The sequence below is a fragment of the Platalea leucorodia genome, assembly GCF_965183815.1.
Source record: "Platalea leucorodia genome assembly, chromosome: 4".
Classification (NCBI taxonomy): Eukaryota; Metazoa; Chordata; class Aves; order Pelecaniformes; family Threskiornithidae; genus Platalea; species Platalea leucorodia.
Window position 1 is genome coordinate 46,346,600 of NC_138826.1, and position 22,713 is coordinate 46,369,312.

A 22,713-nucleotide genomic window follows, 5' to 3' on the forward strand; every position below is an offset into this window, starting at 1 on the left:
GTTTTCCAGAAAAACTTATTCCCAGAAACAGTTCTGTAAACAAGGTGACTACAGTAAGCACCACTGCTTATTGCCTGTGATGGTCTCACGTCAGCTCTAATGAATGTGTGAAAATACATCCACAGCAACTGTTAAGGTAGTGTTTCATTTACTTTTTTATTCCAGTGTCAGTAAATATACTCAGCACACTGGCTTTCATCTTGCTTACTTACCACTAGCCCTAAAGCAAATCTAGTAAACCTTCTCTGCACAAAATTAGATTAATTTATTTTAGAGTTTAATGCTGATGCCCATCAGTGTAGAACCTGGACAGCTCCCAGGCAGAATCAAACCACTGCTAAAGCCTCCGATGTACTTCATGTATCATAGTCCCTTCTCCTTCCTCCTCTTTGGCTGGCATTACAGAGCCAGGTGTGTGAAAAATGCAACGAAGAACCATGCCCAGGACTCCAGATATGCTATCAAAAAGCCTACATGCCTGTGCAAAATGGCGATGTTTTTTCAAGGAAAGAAGAAATGAGAAGGAAAGAAGAAATGAGGTGGTTATGTTTTGCAGAAGAAATATAAATGAGCTCTTGTTTTGAAGTCACCTCTCTCCTTGGGGGCATGGGAATGAAGCATGCATAAGCAGTGTCAAGAGACGGGATAAACTCCATCAATGTCCAGAAAATCATCCTAACCATCCTTTCAGCCTATTGGCACAATGACAACTAGGCAATCGTAGAAAGCCACCTCAGACTCATTACTTCCCTTGTGCTCCAGAGGTCTGACCAGGTCCTACATGACCTACAGGTAACTTGACTTTTTGTATGGAAACTTCTGCCAGAGTTATGGAATGTGAGGAGGCATGAAGGACTCCCTGCAGCCAGCCTCAGAAGCAAGTATTTCAACAAACCACCTTCCTGGCTGGCTATTTCAGTGATTACCTCAAATGCCTATTGTTTCTGAATGAAAAGGAAAAGACTGTGGGTATTAGCAAAAAGAGAAAATAAGGCTGCAAATCAAGTAATAGAAGAGTAGTTCTTCTTCCAAATGAGTTTCAAAAGAAATCTACCCCATATACTAGCCTGTATGATTCTACTATGATAATGTATTCATATTGTATTCTCAGTTTGTTGGCTCCATTAAAAATGACCTTTTCTTTCAAACAGGGAACAGAATAGAAAAGAAAAGCGGGGCGGGGGGGGAGGGCGGGAAACACGACAAATTTCTGTAAATCTCTGATAGCACATTTCAAAGGGTCATCTGTCACATTTAAGTATTGACATTTCTTCAGCTCCTTATTTTTCTATTACAGTAGCTATTCCTAGTAGATACTGGTTGGGAGAAAATAGCCTCTGTGAGGATCTGCAGAAGGTGCAAGTCCATCAAAATAAAATAAACCACTTAACAACTTCAGAGTGAAAGATGAAGCATGATAGTTTGCACTGGGATTCACTTCGAATTTGTGGCTCAAACAGATCAGACAAGACAGAAGATCCTTGGTTAAAGTACTAAATGGATATTTAGAGGAGGGGTGTTTTTCAAGCTGCGATACATGTAGAAAGGCACACTTCCTTTCAGGTGACAATGCCACTCCTTTCTTATCAGAAATATAATTTAGCAGTTAGCTAGCTCCTGAGGTCACACACTGCTGGCTTGCCTTTTGCCTCACCGCGCTGTGATGTGCAGACAAAAGGACAGCTAAAACCCCAGTGCTGATGAAGCTGGAGTGAATTGGAGGGCCAATAGCTCATCAGCTGCCAGGCAACCTCCCCACATTGCTCAGGCACAGTTTTCTTAAACCTCCCTTAACAGTTGTCTTTACCCAAAGGAGTATGTTTAGGAGGGTTTTTCCAATGTTCTTGGAATCGTTTCAAGGCCACATTAAACCAAATTAGATCAGTGCTGCTATCAAAAGGGGCAGTCCCTTCTCTGCCTTAATCTCTTCACCTCAGCTGCTCTTTGCTGCTGGCACTATTTTTTCCTTCACAGCTAGTTTTCAGAGCTCACCAAAAGGCATGTGAGGACTAAAGCCAGCACAGCAAAAGGAGTGGGAATGCATGGCTGGAGATGGAAGAGGAAGAGAAAAACTCTGTCCCAGATCAGCTGAAGGCAGTCGTAAAGCCACCCCCATACTGTTGATTTCTAAGTCATGGTTTAAATCCTTCAGCTGTTATGGTCCTCACCAGAATGCCTTGCTTACACAGCGAACAAACAGCAGCAGATAATCTCACTGTAGCTCCACTACACAAATCCTTCATTAGCAGAGGTGGTTTCAAGGTTTCTTGTATCCCATTGCTCCTCTCTCCTCCTCCTGACCTTCATTCTTGCTTCTCTGCCAGATGTCACTGCCCCTCAGTTGGGCTGCATTTGCTTTCTAACCTGAGCCTGCAAAACAACCCAATGAAAGACAAAACACAAAACCCTCCAACAACCAGAATGGTTCCTGAAAAAATGTTGTTTCCAAGCAAATATTTTTCCAGGAATCCCTGCAGCTGCTGAGTGCCACCAGCATCCTCCTCAAAGAACCACAGCTTTCCTGAGCAGTACCAACTAGCTGTTTGTTTCACACACCATGCAGGCATCAACTACGTACCTAAATTTAATTCATCTGCAAGCTAGCATTGGCAAGTACCTAGAGGGCATGCCCACATTGCACATAAATGAGCTTAAAGAGCTGCTGAGAAGCACTCATGGAAACATCAGCATATGAAGATTAACAACTGCTATTGCTGCTGCTGTCATTTATCTTCTGAGCATTTCTGCTTCCTGAGCAAAATTTGCTAACTGCTAGTGTTACTTGAGCTACACAGTTCAAAGCTGACTTGGTCACCTCCACATGAGCTGCCATTTCTTTTCTAACTGCAGAATGAATATATCTCAGTCCATTCATTAACCGCTATATAAACAATCCTATTTCCAGGTGAATAAAGCTCCCTCTCCACACAAAGCTGAATCCCAACATGTGTCAATAGTAGCAATGCAGTGATTTGTTAGAAATCCCTACGATCTTCACATTAAGATAAAGCTTGTACTGTCATTGAAGTGGAAACCCTATTCAGCTGGCATTCACTGTGAGGGTGAGCCTGCTCAAGGGGTGCATCTTCTATGCCTCCGGGTTACATGGCTATCAGTGGAAGCCACAGGCTGCTGCAGCACAAGTCTACTAAGTCTGGGGTCTAGAAAAAAATAAAATTTAAAAAAAAAACCAATATCTTCCTCATATGCATTCCCACCTTGGAGTACAGTTTCCTTCCATCCATTGACACAAAGCTGGAAGTCTACTCAACACATCCACCCTCCCAAAAAGGAGCAAGGAAAGCTCAGGCAGTGGAACTGAATGGGCACAGGACGAAGAACAGGCTCTGTCTTTATGTACTCACTCCAGTGAGTGTATTTACCCATCCAGGCATAGCAGTCGGGAAGGACTTGTACTACTTGAAATGTCCCAATATGGCATGACAAAACTCCAAATCAAACCCTAAAAAAATGACAGGGATTCACTGGAGTAGGGGGAGGGCAGCAAGGTACTCCAGAACCATGCCGTTGTTATTGAACATGCAGTGGTAGAGTGATTAAGCTGCACTGTGTCTTTAGTCATTAATGCAACCCATATAATGTCCCTGTAATTGTCAATTTTATTTTTGGCAGTTGCACACATGCACCTGCTTGAAGGAAGAAGATGATGGTATTGTTAGGACACTAACGACTGTTTTATGCAACTAGTGTTAAAATGGGCAACTCTTTGGCTATCCTTGTACATGCTGTGTAACAAGATGGGAATTTGAAAACTGCAGAGAGTTATTAAGGTAATCCACTGACATTCAGCCTTGGACATCACAATTTGCAAAGTCTGACTGAAGCACTAAATTTGGAAAATGGCTGGCAGTATTCTCCCTCTGGTTCTAGGACTATATTCCAAACAGACTGTGTTGTTTCTTAAAAGATTCAGTCTGCAACAGCAACATGTTCTTCAATAACCAGTCCTGGAAAGATATTTAAGACAGTAACTGGAGGCTCAGGCCAAATTCAAATTCACATTCTTGACTTCCTATCCCATCATTCCCTCAGTTTGAGTTTAAAACATGAACAAAAACAAAACATGTACTGAGTTCTTGCTGTATCATGCTTTTAGGATGCTGGTTCTCCAATTCCGAAATGAAAAGTATCTGGGCAGCAAGAGGGAAAGAAAGCAAGGCAACAAGAACTGACTAAACTGGAGAGGCAGGAGATGTGAAAAACAACTGAGATATCAAGACACTACATGAAGGGCTAGCTGGGAAAGAAAATGCCTACGTATATACACGCACATCTCAGCTAGATACCTGACTAAACCAAAAACACTGTGAGTGAATATCTCAATGTCTATAACCATCACTGCAGACAGACTAAGAGCAGAAGGTATAGTATAAGCCACCTCAAGAGTTACTTATTTGTACTTAACTGTATGGCAGATCTTTAGGTATGCCTCATAATAGGACTGTTGGGAGAAAAAAAAGAAAACAGAAGAAAAAAAAACCAGGAAGATAGGGCAGAACTTCTTATGTCTATAAGAATTTAGGGGAGTAGGTATACAAAGCGACAACTGTCTGAATTTAGCACTAGCATGCTTGTCCTGCTTCTATTGGGCTCTGGGCAATTTGCAAGACTCACATCCTGCTATACTGCTTTCTCACAGCACAAACTCTTCACCTCCAAAACACAAGCAAAACACAGCCAGAAGGAGAACCAGATTTGCAAAGCAAATTACAGCTGGTTTGATCGGTGTAGCTGGCATGTGCTAGCAAGAAAAGACACCCCAGAGAGTGGTCGTTTCCCCATTTTTCACTGCATTAGAGACTTAAAATCACACTGGCTCTTCCATTACAGTCTGAAAAGTTTAGGCCTTGGTTGCAATGTGGGGAATTCGCAAAACTATTACAGTGAAGAGTCTTAATTTGTGCCATTATGTGCAGCTACGACAGCAACAGGCTGGGGATCAGTTCCACTAGTCAAATTTATGTTTCCCTGCCCGCCTTGTACAGATCCTCCAATGTCTGTACCAGAGCAACAATATCTGCAGCTAAAAGTGCCCGTCAGAATCAGAGCAGCCTCTCAGTCCAAACCTGGTCCCATGATGGTTCGGTGGCTGCAGAGTCAGGTACTATCACATAGCTGTGTTTGCCTGTGCACAGCTTTCACAGTGTTTTTATTTCATAGGATATCCCTCCAGCCTTGCAAAACTACCTTGCATTTTACTAGTTAGCAGTTTACTAAGAAACACATTTTCCATAATATGCAACTTAACGGATGACAAACCAGTTATCAGATCTGCAATGCCACTTATATGGGAAACTCTATTTGGAACTTCTGCCCCATTACACGGTATTCAAAAACCAATATTACACTGACAAGATGGTCATTGTCACCACCATCACCAAGTCAGACAGTTTCTATATCACTTTTAACGTATCATAAACCCCTTACGACAAAACTCAGGTGTTCTCCAGTCTACGCAGACCCCGTTTTCCCTGCAGATGTGAGCGTAGGAAGTTATCATCTCGCAGGCTTCATCCTCATAGCAGCTGCTTTCTGCGCAGGCCTCATAGAACATGTTGGGGGAGATTACCCTGTGGCACTCTGCAAACCGATCTGAGAGCAGAAGGTGGCAGTGGCTCGTTGCATGCTCAGAGCATATGTCTCCTCTCCGGATTTCACAGATCTTTCCCGGCTCTTCCACCATCCAGTCCTGGATAAACACGCTGCTTTCAGAAGTGACAGAGCCATCACGTAACGTGAAGTCATTGATGTGGTTCTGGTCACACACCCCTAGGAGGGTGAGTAAAAGGAAAAGAAAGAGTCTGAATACAGTCAGCAATAAAACAAACCTAGAGAAAACAGGCACAGGACAAACGCAGCTGGTTGGGGCCGCCTGGTGAACACCAAGGGGAAGGGTAACAAATCATATTCCTTACAGCTATTATCAATGAAGGCATAAAAACACTGGGTCTTGTTTCCCATTTCTTTATTACAGGAGGTATAGGTTATGCCACAGAGGTACAGTCTATACAATAGATTATACCATAGAGGATACCATAGAATTAATTCTCCCAGGTAGTAGTACCCCTCATAAACCTTTCAACTTCACTGCAAGCATAGGACATGTCTCTCACATAAATGTATATGTAAGAACCTAAAGTTAAAGCCTCATCCAAAAAAAACCAAAAAACCAAACAAACCAAAAACAAATCTCCTTGAAAAGATAATGATATAATGTGAAATAGGTAAAATATAAGAGATGTCTAGCCTTGCTCTTTCTAAGGTATTACTGGGAGTCAATGAACTGTTACATTGATGGCCGTAGTAGAAAAATCTACATAGATTAGCAGTGTGCCAACAATGGGGGATCAGTTCAGCCAGAGAGTTTACACGTTCAGGACTACGGAAATTCCAATAATACAAATAGCAATTAAAGCCCAATTAGAAAGCTGTTAAAATTACTAGCTTTCAAACTTACCACAAAGCCCTTGTGTTCCTGAAGAAAAGCTCTTTGAATTAAGTTTAAGAATAAATTCATTATTTCTTGGAGTAAATGTGAGATTATGTCCAAGATGGGAGAACTTGATTTCATGCATTATTGTTCCATAGACAGTGACTTCAAACAAGCTGCTAGAATAGGGAATATGAACTCTTTCACCGTTAACAGTGACCTGTTTTCGAAAAGGAAAGATCATAACATCAGTTCTAGCAAGCCGTTAAAATCAACCCAATCTTACAGTTGAAGCACATTTTGACTTCACAGGTACTTGCAGATCCAACTGAACCTGGACATAAGAATCAGTTTTGCAAGCTGAAACTTTCTATTGAGTCTAAAAATGCACAGAACTAATTGACCTTCATTCTGTATATTATATGAACAACTTTTTCAACATTTTCCCATATGAGTGCATTCCTTCAGTATCACATATATACAGACTAGCAATCTAATGCCATGAAATTAAAATGCTGCCTACAGACCCTGATTATCAATAAACCTCAGTGAAAGTCAAGGCTGTTCATCACTATGCAGAACTGAGTGCAGGTGTTCTGGTCCATCATATTTTGCTACATACGAGTCAGAAGAGATCACCTTTGCAGGCTAGCTGACTCCTGTGTGTCTGAGGAACCCAGAGACTGAAAATGTGTCATATTGAATTTGAATACTTCTCTGCCTATAAAATAGATGTAATATGTACTAAGCTGGCCTTTCTTCTAATGCTGAGGTCCATCTGCACACAAGGTAAGAACCAACTCACTAGCTCTATATATATATCAGGGAGATACTGCCAAATCCCATGTTCTTGACATTGTCACACCCACACAACAGGGAGAACAAGAAGAGAAATGTGTCTGGCTTGTTATGTGAATGTAGATTGTATCATGAAATTGAAAGACATTTGCTCAGAAGCCTAAGAATAGGCTGCAAGGGGAACAGAAACTGGATAAAGGGAACAAATTTGTCCCCATAACCTGAAATTCTATAGCATGAACAGACAATGCAGTTACTTCATTGTGTTTAGCTTACTGCCATGTCACTGAAGAGCTGAACAGATACTCCACGATGTTTCACTTCAATGGAGTCCATACAGTTCATCTTCGGTGTTGCTCTGCATGGTCCTTCATGGAGGAGAACTTCAACATCATGTTGCATGTCTCGAAACAAGGTGTAGGAGCAATTGCCAGTCAGCTTAAAATTTAGCCCATCAAAAGTGACAATATGTCGAGATGAACTTCCTATACAGACACCTGCAAATCAATGAAAAAAAAAAAAAAAGCAAAGCCATGTAGGCATTCACTTTTGTTCAAATTGGACTATTTCTTCACAATTGTTACAGGCATGTGGAATCAATTAATTGAGAAAGCTAGGAAGGTAATGAATTGCAAATGCTTGCAGCAAATCATTGACAAGAAACTTTGGTAAATACTTCATCACATGTTTTCTTTGAAGTATCTTTGTCTGGAGCAATTAGTATTACAAAAGAATTGGATAAACTCACAGAAAATCCCACCTAGAGTACTGCATCCAGCTCTGGAGCCCTCAACACAAAATGTGGACCTTTTAGAACCAATCCAGAGGAGGGCCACTAAGATGATCAGAGGGCTGGAGCACCTCTGCTATGAAGACAGGCTGAAGGAGTTGGGATTGTTCAGCCTGGAGAAGAGAAGGTTCCAGGGAGACCTTATAGTGGCCTTACAATACTTAAAGGGGGCTTATATAAAAGAGGGGGAGAGATTCTTTGTAAGGGCAGATAGCAATAGGACAAGGGGGAATGGTTTCAAACTGAAAGAGGAGAAAATTAGTTTAGATGTTAGGAAAAAATTCTTTACACAGAGGGTGGCAAGGCACTGGAACAGGTTGCCCAGAGAGGTTGTGGATGCCCTGTCCCTGGCAGTGTTCAAGGCCAGGTTGGATGGGGCCCTGAGCAACCTGGTCTGGTGGGTGGCCCATGGCAGGGGGGCTGGAGTCAGATGATCTTTAAGGTCCCTTCCAGCCCAAGCCATTCTATGATTCTATGAAAATCCCTTAGCATGGTTTACTCACATTGAATGTGATTTATTAATAGATTTTATATGAAAAATAAAAGCAGGGAAAATGTATCCCTTCTCTATTTGTAGAAAGACCATAACGTGCTTATTTTTTAATTTTTGCATTGCATTTTTATGATGGTATTGCATTTTATTCTGTAAAGTATTACATTTGAAACAAAGAAGCACTATTTCATTCTTATCAAACACATGTCAGAGGCCAATATCAGGGACTTTTTCTTTTTTTTTTTTTTTTTTTTCAGATGGGAAACAGGAAAAGGGCAGAGAAATAATATGCACAGGATAAATCAATGGCCAACTGACAGCTCAGTGTCCTGGTCATTAGGTTATAAACACTTCCTTGTCTTCACAAACTGGAAAACAAGGAGGATTACAATCTTGAAAGTACCAAAACAAAACCTGAGCAAAAGGATGCTTCTGACTCATGCATTTTCAAATCTTTTGCTTAAAGATAATAAGGACAATAAAAGCAATGTCAGCTGAACGTGTAGGAAGAAAATTCTCAATTTTTAATAATTCAGCTACTTGGCTTCTCATTGAGATTTGAGAATAATCTGTTTCCCATTCATTGACCTTCAAACTTAATTTCCCAGGAAAAACAACAAACAGCAACTTTTGCTTAAAAAAAAAAAAAAAAAAAAAATAAAGCCTATCTTGTGTACTGTCAGGCACTGAATTGTCAAGAGGTACATCCCTTTGGAGCAGTGAAGCATCTTCAGATATTCTACTGCACCTTCTTACAGAGTTCATCTATATACAACGAGACAAGGTAGCTATAAAACAATGTTTCTCAACCTTTTTTTTATTCATGGACATCTAAAAAAATTCTAAGGATAATGGGAATCCTTTTAAATTTCTCATAGGTATTCTGTAGCACAAAATGACATAAGAACACTTTTTCAAGTACTTCCTCTTTGAAAAAGCATTTGTCATATCATCTGCACTGCCAAGCAATCATTTGAAAGGACTCTAGTTCTCTAAATAACTGAACACTACTTTGCTGAATCACCATTAAGCGTGCACTGACATGCTCATGCAGCACAGATTGCCTCCATTCATAACAACAAAGAGATGCTGAAGCACACTGACCTCCTACTAAGCACCTACTTTGCTATGTCCATCAATAAAGTTTACTGATTGCTGTGAGTTTTGGCTCTGACTTCAGCACATATGGCATCAGAATCAGCCTTCCCACCTGCTACGGATGTTGCTTTAGTTTACACAGCATCATCCGGGTTTTGCTGACCAGTCATTGAAACAAGGGTACTTTACCCATGGAGTTTTGATCAACTAGGTGGGGTTGGGGTTTTTTTCCTCCTCTTATAATATATGAAAACTTACCACTTTTCATCACAAGCTGTATCACCTTGGGAAAAAAGAAGTTAAATTTTGCATATCATAGCTCACTAAATTCATAAAGAGCTAAACAAATGTTATCTCATGTTAAACAGCAGCAATCTCAAGTCAACTATAGGTCTTTTCATGATAATCAGCTAATGGTATGAATGGTAATTTTCATTTCATCCTTTCAGAAAATCTTTATGGAGACATGTTTTGCCAAATGTATGCCAAAAGTAACGCCTCCCTGTTGCTATCAACGTATTTAGGATCGAGAAAATTATTACAGATGCACTTTTTATGGGTAGATATCACTCACAGTATCTTTTAAACATTATAAAATATTTATGATGATTCAACTAAAATCTTTCTACCTTTCTGAAATATTTATATCAAAAGAGAAATGTTAGCTTTAAAAAGTGTTTGGATAATCAAATGCGCTTTTAGAAAATGCTAAAAGTTAGGGTGTTAAAATTTTGGATGTCTCAGGGCTGAATCCCTACACCCTGTAAATGCAAGTGGGTGCACTTAATTTCTGTTCCTGTCATCTCAGCCAAGGCACTAATCGCACAGTGTTCACTGTTTCTGCTCAAATACTCAGTGTGAGGTTTTATGGAGACAGGGAGCGTTTTTTGTTGTTAATACATGCGCTTGATTGAAGTCAGACCAAATCCTCAAGCCTAGAAGTGGATCAAGAATACATCACTTGCTTACAGTTTGCAGAGATAAATTTCTGTTGTCTTCCATACATCCTCCTTCCTGGTTCGCACAGTTTTGGAAATCAAGCATGAATATCTCTGATAAAACATTGTAGCTATACTAATGTAAAAAATAAGCTCGCAGTGGCCCTTAACTTGCAAATAGCATCACACATTCCAGGCATCAGTGACACTCTCACACTCCTAACTGTTTCTTTAACCGGTGTACAGCGTTAATTCCTCCCACCTTGGTTATCTTTGATGAGTACAACAACTGAGCTGCTCCATTCAGCATTACGTTTCTGATTAACATTTCAAGTGATGGGGAGGGAGAGGCATACGTGCAAAGATAGATACTCACATGGACACATCCATCGGCAGCCACAAGTTTCTTCAATCTTAACAGCAGGAAGATTGCTGTGACACACTGGTTTTGGCATCCTCTCACAGTTAATGTGGTGACTCTCCAGAACTGTGTAATCTCCTGGAAAGCATGTCACGGTGTGGCACTGGTCCGCTAATGTCCATTTGTCACCAGGCTAGATAGGGAGACATGGATATTTAACATGGGCAGAGGGGAGAAAAACGCAGAACTTGGCTGCTGCCACACTCCTACAGCTAGCAAGTAAAGTGACACTGACGGCAGTGCTACTCAAGTTAGCCATGGATAGTTAAATAATAGAATGCAGTGCATTAAGGATTTCACAAGGATGAGAAAGTTTAAATTAGCAACACTGTAAGAAATAGACTCTGAAATTCCAAGCAAAAGGTAATAGTCTAGAATAGGAGATGTTTTGTTACAGCAGAATGAAGTATTTGGTACTTCATCTATTGTTAGCTTAGCCATCCTACAGCATGGATGGATAGCATAGTCAATAAAGAATTCCCCTTAGCTTTTCTTTAAATGTCAAAGCCTTTAGTTTTCATAAGCCATAAAATTATTTTAGAAAGAGCTCTGAGCACAGATGGTCATGGCACAGCAGGAATTAACAATATTTGTCCCAAGCTAGAAAGGTATGGAATACTCTAGTTATTTTATCCACAACTCCAGAACTTTAAAACAGTTCCTCCCTTCCCAAAGGGAAATTGTTCCTTTACCAGACTAATGTTATTAGATATACATAGTGGTTTTGTAAAATTAAAAATAAAATGTAAAATATATTCTCATCTTTTAAAGGACAGTATAAATTTTAAGGCACCAGGATTACATGCTACTAAATGACAGAGAAATAGATGTGGTCACAATCTGGAATACCTCGAGATTCATATCTTCAAAAAGCTGAGCTCTCTGGCCCCAGTCCCGTGGAGCTCTAAAGTCCATAAATAGGCTCAATGAATTTCAAAACAGAGTGTTCATCCCGGAGGCCTGCATTCCCAAGAATATCTCCAAATGTGGGAAACAGCCCTTTCCAGATCCATCTCTACAGAGGTGAGCCCAGAAGCAATAGTAACAAGTGAGACAGTGGTTCTATGAACTGGATAACATTTCTTGATGTTCACAAGCAGAAACATGTGGGGAAGAAAAGATGATTGCTATTGGGCAAGGTTATCTCCTATCCTCTCCTTTTCAGCTTACCCATCATTCCCATTAAAGAAAAGAGTAAAGTAGCAAAATATCTAGGTAACCACAGCATAATTCACAGACTATTCTTGGCACTAGTGTGCAAACCAAGAATAGTGATGTGAAAGTATTGCTCTGTATCTCTGAGCTACATGGTACCATCAAGTCTAAAACAGAACTGCCATAAAAATTTACATATTAAATACAAGTTAATTTACTGGACCTGCTTTGTATGTTTCAGGACTGTGAGAAGGGAACTTGTCCTGAAAGTGGCTTAACACTTTTCAGGCTTGTGAGCCTAAAGGAAGCTGTGAAAAAGTAATGTGAGGAGCTTTAAGTATGGAAAAAAATATTTAGATAGGAAAAAATGAAATGGTTTTTAATTATAGTTGTCTCGCCTACAACTCACTGAAAGTGGAGCACCTGGAAGGGTACATATACAGCTGTGCAAGTCTGGCAAAGGACCCTCTGGCTTCCATACATATTTAATTGTTTTTATTTCACTCCTTAACAGGACATATATTGGAAAACATCTAAGAGCTGGACAAGAAAAGCAAAGCACAGCACATTAAAACAAAAATATCAGTTGAAGGATCCAAACAAAGCCAAGAATCCTGGTGCAGAGGAAAACGCAGGGACTCTGAAGACAAAGAAAGCCTAAATCCCAACTGATATGAAATCGTAGGAGTAAGCATAGGACAGAAAGGAAAGCAAAAGCAGAGAAGTCTAAATTGTGAAGGATAAGTCTGCTGAAACCGATGAGCCTGCCAGCACACCGGAGGAAGCCTCAGACTTCCTCTCTGAGGGAGCTCTGAACCTACGGACCTGGACTTGCACACTCTTTCTCTTACTGTGCATCTGCAGGACAGAGCGCCACGTACCTCAATCAGGTTCATCAGCTGGCACCTTTTAATTTAGTAAGGGGTTTGTTTGTTCGTTCTTCTCTAAACTAAGTGCTGAACGATACTAGAAAAGTCACGTTACAGAAACTGTTAGTTTAGGAATGTGATTTTTACTGCCATATGTAGACCAGAAGTGCACAAGATCACTATACAGATCACTTCATCATAAAGTGCTGCCATTATAAGACAAGTACCTACACTTCTATTATCACCTTCATGCCTGTTTAAAAGCATCAAAACAAGACTACTGATGCAAATTAACTACATTAAAAAAAAATTAATCTATCAATCATAATCATTCACATATTCTGTCAGCTGGCAAGTTCAAATATTGAAAGAGTGGTTCTTTACACAGCCTATATTTAGCACTATTTGAACTCCTTGCCACTGGATATGATGAATACTAAAAACTTACATGGATTCAAAGAATGACTGAACTAATTCATGGAGGAGAAAATTATTGAGCACTATCAAACACAAAAAGGTACCACTCGCAGCTCAGGGTGTCCCTGAGTCACAAATTATTCAAGGCTACTACAGTTCAGGTAATTTTCATGTATACTTACTTATATTCTTCCCTGGCTTCTATTTTTAGCCACATAATACAGGGGGTTGGATGGATTTTTGGCCTGCCCTAGCATATTTGATCTTCCATCCTTCTGCTACTAACAGTGACCTTAGCCATGAATCTTCCTTCGACAACCATTTCCAGGGTAGAGGTAATAACAAAAAAAATGTAACAAATCGTATCACTTACGATACTGATAGGATTTAGGCTGAGATTTTTGATCCTGAGAACTCCCATTTCCTTGCAAACTGCAAGAGGTCAGTTCTCACAATTTCCAGGTGCATGACAGACATCCCGCTTGGGGAACTGAGCCTCCTGCAGTAACTCCCCAAGTAACGCCTGAAATATTATGGATCCGATGTAAGAGCCTGTGTTTTCTGCATTAGGAAGGAACCTTGATTCTTCATCCCTGTGGACTATGCTGGAAGAGGGCAACAGGCCAACGATGGCACGTTACTGCCTGTGAGGCAGCAGAGGAGTTCAGAGTGTGGGTGCTGAACATCAGAGGCAGAGGCACTTCCACGGTGTCCTGTAGGCACCACGGGATGTTCAACAGACTGCTCTAAAAGGCAATGGCTACCATGTTGGCAGTGTCTTCTAAAACCCGTTTTTTCTGGCTGACAGAAGAGTTAACGCAAAATCCCCCTAAAGGCTACCATTTGAAAGTGTCGTTCATTTTTATACAGATGAGAGCCTGGCCTCTTTTCTTCCAAAAGCATTTTAGCCAGAACGGAAATTGTGCTTTAAGTTTATCACCAAAAAAATGAAACCTGACCTGTCTAAAATTCAAGTTTAGGTTTCCCAGCACTTATCTACATGTACCTGTGTCTGCTTCTAGGGGCTCAGAGGCCTGTACACATGCAATTGAAATGAACAACAAGAATCTGATTATCTTTTGTTTTTAAATAAGTTTTTCAAGTTTAGTTTTTGTTTGTTGCTTTTTTCTTAATTAGGGTGTCAGCCTCAAAGCCACCAGATTATACTTTGTGTCTGATCTAGCTAAAGCCTTTCTGTGCTTTGACCAGCTGACCGAGGCCAGTCGTGTAAGGCAGCTTTGATATAAGTATATTTCCTGTGTCTAGACAATTCATAAGTATTTCTTTATTAGCCACATCCTTCCTTACAGTGTCGTGGTCATGTCTTCACAAGGGAAAAATCAAAGGAGTATTTTTAATGTACCGGAAATTCAAGATAAATCCTAGGGTAGAACTCATAACTAACCTCTACAAGAAAACGTGTAACAAGCTTATGCTAATATTTTTAAATGCATGAAGTATCACACACACTCAAAACTTTGGCATTTCATCTGAGATGAAGAAATTGAACCATTTAAAACATCTACATTGTTCCTTTCTTAGAGTGCATCACTTCTGAGAGATCAGACAGGTTTACTAACATTTCTGAGCATTTACTCAGTATTAATAAAAGCTTTTCTGCAAACAGACACTAAGAACTTTGATTTCATTACTTAAGAGTTGGTTTTCCCTAGAGATATGACTATCATACAATAATTATCTTCCAATAAAATTTTCATAGAGACAAGGTACTTGTATTTTTAGAAGGAGAGGGTCTGGACAATGACATTGCCTCCCCCTATACATACACCTTTATTTTGGCCATGTCTAGCTTTCCCAGAACTTTTTTCACCAGGAGATGGAAATACATTTTTCTCTGTCAGGGAAGACACACACTGTCACAAGTTTTGGCTCTGTACTGCCTTCAATAGTATTCAACACACTGCAAGATCAGGTGTTGTTAGTTGCCTTTGTGTGCCAAGTTATCCCATCAGTTCAAAAGCCAACATTTTCCTCCTCCAAAATAATTCTTAATACTTAAATTGTCCAACACTTTTTGTTTCAGATAATCTATGAAAGTATTCATGGTCCTACATGAAGATTGTAACTTGAAAGCCAGATGGATGACCCAGGCAATACACTTACTTTCTTTTTGTTTCCATCCTCATCTATACATTCTCGGACAGGGTCTGAAAGAGAAACAGACATCTTTTAGTCATCTCACTCCCTTATCCAGCCTTTTAAGTCGTGGTCATCAAAATACAGATTGCTTACCTAAAAATGTGACTTAGACTGTAACAAGTTTTTTTTTGTGTTAGAATGTGAGAATCCCTACCTGAAGACTGCAGGCATTTGTCCAAAGTGTACAAGAGTAAGTCAAAGAATGCATAAACTTTGTTACTGCTAGCATTACCTGACTTCTGCAATGACATTGGCCCCAAAATACCCTGTGAGGAACAGGTAGGCTGTAATTCTACAGCACTCCTTGTACTGACATACAGCTCTGCCCAGATGGTACTTAAAAGAAGATCATGGCTTTAGCTCTGAGGCAGGGTCCAGCCTTAGTTCTGAATCTTGGGATGAATTGAGAATATTTCTAGCAATAAGCAGGTAATGAGAATTTACACACCCATGCACACACACATTTATTAAACACAGGAAGATAAATACAGCGAGTAGCCCCAAGACAAGATTTGTGAACAACTAGCAGAAGTATGAAAATAGCTGCAATAAGAACACTCAAATTCAGTTTCATTACATTCAGGCATTGCTGTGATGGGCACTTTTTTATATAACCAGTTAGATGGTCACAAGGCACCCACTGAGTTGCAGTTTCCGTGTTTATGTGCTCTCATAACACACCTAAAGACATATGGAAAGTAATTTCATCTAAGTACTATGGTATGACAATGTGATAAGCACACGTCTAGGAAATTAAAACACTGACTAGCAAACTCTTTATATAATACCATACTATGCTAGCATATATATGCTACATGCTCTGTCTTTTCCAGGACAAGTAATGTATTTTGAAAGCATTTAGGAAATCTTTTAAACCTTTTTAATAGTATTATTTTTGGTACACTTCCATACATAAAGTAAGACTCCCTCCGTACAAGAAATCCAACTGTATGAGTCTGGAGGGGAAAATTATACTTCACAGATTGTAAAAAAACTTAAATAAAACAAAACAAACAAACAAACAAAAAAAAGAAGATCCCATAGCAATGTCTTTGCCATCAACAAAAGGGAGAACTAAATTTTTCAGATTTAGGTGTCTACTATAAGATACCTACCATTCAAATTTTTGAGCATAGACTTTGTGCTGTTGGATTAGCTGGATGTACATTTCATAAAAATACAAAGCTTTCACTTCTAGTACCGCTAGGTTATAGCACAGATTGCAATAAGAAAATAGTTACTGGTTTCAAATTCCTGCTCCCCATCCTATATCTTGGATCAATGTAATTTAGGGCAAGAAAATCACATATTTTACAGTGTGAGGAGAGGAAATGCATCTTTAAAAGCTTATTTTAAAAGAAAAGAAAGAAAATGGCAGCTGTTTAAATCTAGAAAATGGCAGCTGTTTGATGCTCTGGAGAGATTTTAAAATGCCAGAAGTGATCCCAGTGGAGACTGATCGGATATCTCTAAGCTGGACTGTGCACACTCTGCAACTTCCTCATTCTTAGTGGTACTTGGCTCTGCAAAAAAGTCCACTTATTTTAATGGAGATGTAACTAAGCCCTAGTAAAGCTGGTAAAAACCTGTGCAATGACTAACACAATGAGACAGTGGTTTGTGGAGAGGACACGTAGATGCTTTTGTAATAGAAATAACAACAACAATATGAATAATAAATATCTATATACACACAGACCAAGGAGACAAAAGAAGTAAAATACTGGCCAGAGTTGAAGCAGGTTTCCTTAGATGGGGGGGCATTGCTATCTACAAATAAATGACTGTTTAATATATTTTACACTTTTCCCCAGTATCTGTTTTCCTGGAAAAGTTAATTCTTTCTTGTTCTTTTTTTTTCTTAGACTTTTTTGGCTGAATTCTTTGTAGACATACACATAATGATGCTTAGGTCTGTGCAGAAAAATATGTAATTTGAAATCTTTACTCACAAGTAACGTAACATTTCTGAAGTATACCCCCATTCATTCATGACAGCTTGAGCTTTCCTGGTGTCCTTCAGTTAATGACCAGTCCTGATTATTAGTAAGATGATAGCTTGGAAGTTCAGGCCTAAGCAGTTTTAAAAATCTTGCTGAAAGTTGGTTGATTGATTAGAATAGCAGTTGGCTACATGCTGAAAGGGCTCAGATTTTGTTTTACACCTAAGTGATGGTGGTGGTCCAGGTTAGCATTTGTGATGATTGTTGGTGAAACACTAACAAAGGAACTTTGGGCTGACTTCTCAAGTCAAGAAAAATTATTCTGGTTTTGGCATTTCAATTTTTGGGTTTTGCTCCAGTTATGAGGCTACAACTTACCCATGCACACTTTTTTGATAAATTCACTATTCAATGTGATCATAGTGGATAAGTCTTCAAAATTCTGAAGCTTCATGATTCTGTTAAGAGCTGATGACCCAGTCAAAGTCCTTAGTTGCTCCTCATCATATATGTTCCCAACTCCAATTGGAAACAAGGATACCCCTAGGAAAAGAGAAGAAAAGGGTTTAAATGGGCAAGGCACAGGAGAAGGAGGTCTTTGGTGTTGTATTTTTTTCATTTGCTTCTTAAAAAAAAAAAAAAACTGGGAAAAGTTTTTTTCCAACACTTAATTTTCGTGTATTACTTGCACCACTCCCTCCACACAAGCTACAGGCAACTAAGGGCAGAAATGGTGATGCTCTAATCGGTGTTAGCTAAGATGAGCTCTATTAGTCCCAAGCATAAGATCATGATGCATGGTCAACAAAACACAGCTGCAGACTTAATGACAACACCTTCATATTTTTTTTAAATGTAAAAAAAGTCAATATGTTGTTTTCTTTCTTCAGTTACATGGCAATTGGATTATTTTCAAGCCATTTAATTAAAAAATAATGGTTGTAATTTAGTCCATGCCTTATTCAATAGCTCCCAAAGCAATCTACAAAGGAAGTCACTGTTCCTCAGTTGAACACCTGAGGAAGCTGAGGTACAGAGACTACAGACAAAAAACTTGAAAAAAAACATCGTGCAGCACACATTGATACCAAAAGCATATTCCTGTATAGGTCAGTGCAAAATCTGATCAAATCCTCTCTCTATTTATTATTATTACAGTAAACCTTTCAAGATTCACTGTACTGCAACAGTATTGAATTTATAATATCAGATCACATTTCTATCACCTCTGTCTATCCACAGCACCTTAGAAAATGAAATGCCACTAACTTGTGAAGCCTATCGAAGCTGTTCAGCTTAAATTGCAGGTTGGTCCTGAATTTACCAGTAATTCAAAGGCATCTTCATAAGGCACGTTTTGTTCAGGCCTGTTTCTTACCAGAACATTACGTACAGTAAGTTCTGGACTTATATGAACACACCAGTGCCTTAATTTTTCATCCTTTGTTCTAGTGCATTACTTAAAAAGCAACTCTGCTTAAAAATAATGTCAGCAAAACAAGATTTACTGTTCATTCTTGCAGAAAGTGCAGCAGCCTCCACAGTGTCTTCTGATCTCCCCGACACAATGACTATTGCGACCTTTGATGCGCTGGGTCTCCCCCCGTGGGATTCCGACATTGCATTCTGAACTACAAAATCAATGGCTTTTCCTAAGAAGAAATGAAGACATAAATGAGAGATATGATAGAAATCTCATAGGAGGCTATAAAACTAAATCTTACTTTGTATTAGTAGGTTATACAGTACTGGAAAATACTTATTCTTAAAGGACTTTTAACATCTGCTTTATTGCTGCTACATGAAAGATCTCAGCTATTAAGAACCTACCAGTATTATTAATACATCCCAACACAGGAGGGCCATCCTTAGCTCCCCAATCTCTGAAGTAATGGGAATTTTACTACCTTTCCTTAGCTACGAGGATAAAGTTATGCTCCTCACTTTAGTAGTTACCTTTTCCGGAAGTATTGCATTACACAAAAGGAAAGAAGATACTGTAGAAGAATAGGCACCTATTTCCCAATTGCAGAACAACAGTGACATCCAGTGGCTATCTGATCTACAACTTCACACCATCCTGAACTATACACACAAGTTGCTCAGCTCCCAGAAAAGATCTAGTCCTTCCCTAATTTAGTCAGCTTGTCCTACGGGTGTGAAAAGCGTATCTTGCCTCCCTACCACCAGCAAACTCTCTGAAATCTAGACTCAGACTAACCCATAATATAACTGGGCAATCCATATTAAAAAACTGAAACAAAACAAAAAAACAAAACAGCAAACAAACCCCACCAAACCCCACAAAAGACATAAAGAAATTCTACCTTAGCTACCAAATCACAAAACTGGCTTAAATGGGTAGCTGCTGCCCTTTCATTTAACATCTGTGAACACTCAGGGAAATTTTTGTTCAAAATCATGACCTCAGCAAGAGAGTACTTTGCTAGTGCTTGTATTCAGATATGTATTTGCACAAATATTTATACTGGGAATGACGATATGCAGCTTTCTTAAAAGCTCCTTTGGGCTTGGAAGTTATCAGGTCAGGAAGTAGAAATGATACCGTGTGACTGATGTGACATTCAGGGCAAACAGTGAATGGTGGATAACAAATACCTGAAAGACTAGTTCCTGTGAGTAATCTGCAAAAACTGTGGAGCAGGAATATGTTTGCCTGAGGAATTCACGGAACAATTTTAAACAACAAGCACAACTGTAAAATACTGGAAGTCAGATTGTAGATAATTTACCAGCACACCACCAGAATACCTTAGCACACATGAACACTTTGCACTTTATGTCTTCTTTCATCATGTCACCCACCCCTTTTCACTGGCAGAAGCAAGGACACTTTTCTCAGGCTGCTGCAAGGACAGACAACCTCTAGGAAGCTCACTCAGTACATTGACTATTGATAACATGTCAACAGCAACTGGATATTCTACAAGGCCTTAATCAGGCTTTCAGGAAGAACTTATCCCCTGGAGGAATCTAGCCTAGAGTACATATTTGGAAAAAGCCTAAATATCTCCTTTTCCACAGTACTGGCTTGGAGGTGATGTTCCCTTCTCAAATACCATTGCTTTTCCCATGTTGTCTCATACACCTTACAGTCCTTGACAGCCTCGTATCCCCTTCCCGCCTTATCCAGCCACATCTTCTTCCCCTTTAGCCCATTATCATTACGTCCTCCCCAGAGCCCCAGCCTCAACTTTGTGTGTCATCTCTCCACACAGATGCCCACAACTAAAGAGAAGAGCTGGGACCCACCAGGAACTGCTGCGAGGCCCTGTCAGACCTACCGCAGGAACAGTATCCACATCAGCTTCTCCTCCTGTAAGCTTCCATCTATCACGTGCCATTATCTCCACTAACAATCTCCTGTCTAGAGAGGGTCACATATTTTTCCAAGCAGTAACTCTCAAATAGAAAGATGCATGCTTGTTTAAGTTAAAATGCTTTTTGGAAATGTCAATTACAATCAGGAGAAAAAAAAGAAGAAAAAAAAGAGAAAAATCAACAGAAAGCTTCCAACAGTATTTAAGAACAAGATGGGATGTTTCTCTTTGTTTATTTCTATGTAATGATTATCTTTTTTATTTAGTTCTTCCAACTGTGTAGATTCATTCTGTTCTTATAATTTGATTTTCATTCCCACTTTAATTCTCAATTATATTTTATATACAAAATGAAAACACTTTGGAGTCTCTGTTCAGTGACAACCTCAAAGTTTTCAGTGTTTTTTAAAATATATTTTGTTACAAGTAGAAAACATCATTATTAGTTGGATGATGGTGATTCCATTTCACAAACTATTACTTCTGACCAGAAAAAATAATTAACCTCAGGTATTAACTCGTCCTATACAGCTGTCTCACAATCATTGCTACAAATGGTTTTGTTTTCCAGTAGTTACTCTGTATGTCTGTAGAGGTAGATGTTAGATGCAGAATAGCATGTTAGCTATAACTAACTAAGGGATAAACAAAATACAGAAAATCAATATGCCTATATTCCAATCCTTGAGATTGCTCCAGGATGGTCACTGTGCCAGAAAATTGACTCATTTCCCCTTTGTCCTATAAATAATTACTTAAAAAGTATTTCAAGTTTCAACTTTCAAATATTTTAGGTTAAACTTTGCACAGTAAGAATCACAAATGATTTTTCATTCATTTGTGAAAAGTACTTGGAATTTCTGTGTTTGTCTTTCTTTAATGACCCTTTGACCTGTGTGGTTGGTGTGGTCACCAGCTCTTCCCAGCTCCATTTTTCTTTCTCCCATTAATTCTGAAAATTTTCAGAAACTTCCATACATATATGTAAACTGGAAAATCCATTATTTTTATAATTTCTAATAAAGAAATCAAGTTCCATTGTAATAGAACCAGGGACTATTTCAAAGTCCCCAAAAAATAATTACTCAATTTAATGTATGGAAAATTTGTTGTAGTGTACTAAAAACTCTTTGGATTTCTCCCCTTATTTTGAAGCCAGCTCTAGAGAAAAGAGCCAGGCGTCTGAAGATATGATCAAATGAACACTTTCATCCTCCTAGAGGGATTCAGAAAGTCACCATCCCAATCTGGAAGCTGTCACTTCTCAGGTGTTTGTCTCTACATCTCACCAGGGAGGGTAATAACAAACTCCTCAGAGACCATAATAAAAAATATTGACTACTTACAAACTAACCAACTGAACCTTTTCTTACTGCTACACTACAACATAACAGTAATCTGCCATTTTCATACCAATAAAGGAAATTTAGAATGTTTACATTGAAATAAATATCATCAAGCACAAGGCTATATTAAGACTGAAAGAAGAGTGCACAGCTTCTTGGATGTAATTAAACCAGCTTTGAAATGGTCAGGTCTGAGCCGCATCAGCTTCAGCCATTATGAGACCACGTTGGATCTCGTACACCCCTTCAGTGCCTGACATCTGGGCCACTGCTGCTGCTGGCACCACTACAGCTTGCCCTGACATATCCACGTATATTGCAAATGCATCTCTGGCTGCGTTAGTGCCGTAGCAAGCTGCTGGAAGAAGGAAGGGTCTGCTCCTCCAGGTGCACTGACTGGGCATGCCCTCCCAGTTCCCTGCAGTCAGCACTGCTGCCCACCTGGCCACGCAGCTAGCTGCCTCAGGAAACTCACCATATCTGAAAAATAACC

The 22,713-nt window shown here is 39.4% G+C and overlaps 1 protein-coding gene across 1 annotated transcript in view; it reads right to left on the reverse strand.

The window, feature by feature from the left end:
* Positions 1 to 22,713, reverse strand: part of VWF (von Willebrand factor) — a 144,311-nt gene that overhangs the window by 37,775 nt on the left and 83,823 nt on the right. Inside the window, exons 31-37 of the mRNA XM_082310963.1 lie at positions 19,042 to 19,185; positions 17,912 to 18,076; positions 15,555 to 15,598; positions 10,945 to 11,122; positions 7,526 to 7,746; positions 6,479 to 6,671; positions 5,449 to 5,790 (exon numbers count right to left, since the gene is read on the reverse strand). Of these exons, the coding sequence (XP_082167089.1) occupies positions 5,449 to 5,790; positions 6,479 to 6,671; positions 7,526 to 7,746; positions 10,945 to 11,122; positions 15,555 to 15,598; positions 17,912 to 18,076; positions 19,042 to 19,185 (1,287 nt within the window). The remainder of the gene's footprint in view (positions 1 to 5,448; positions 5,791 to 6,478; positions 6,672 to 7,525; positions 7,747 to 10,944; positions 11,123 to 15,554; positions 15,599 to 17,911; positions 18,077 to 19,041; positions 19,186 to 22,713) is intronic.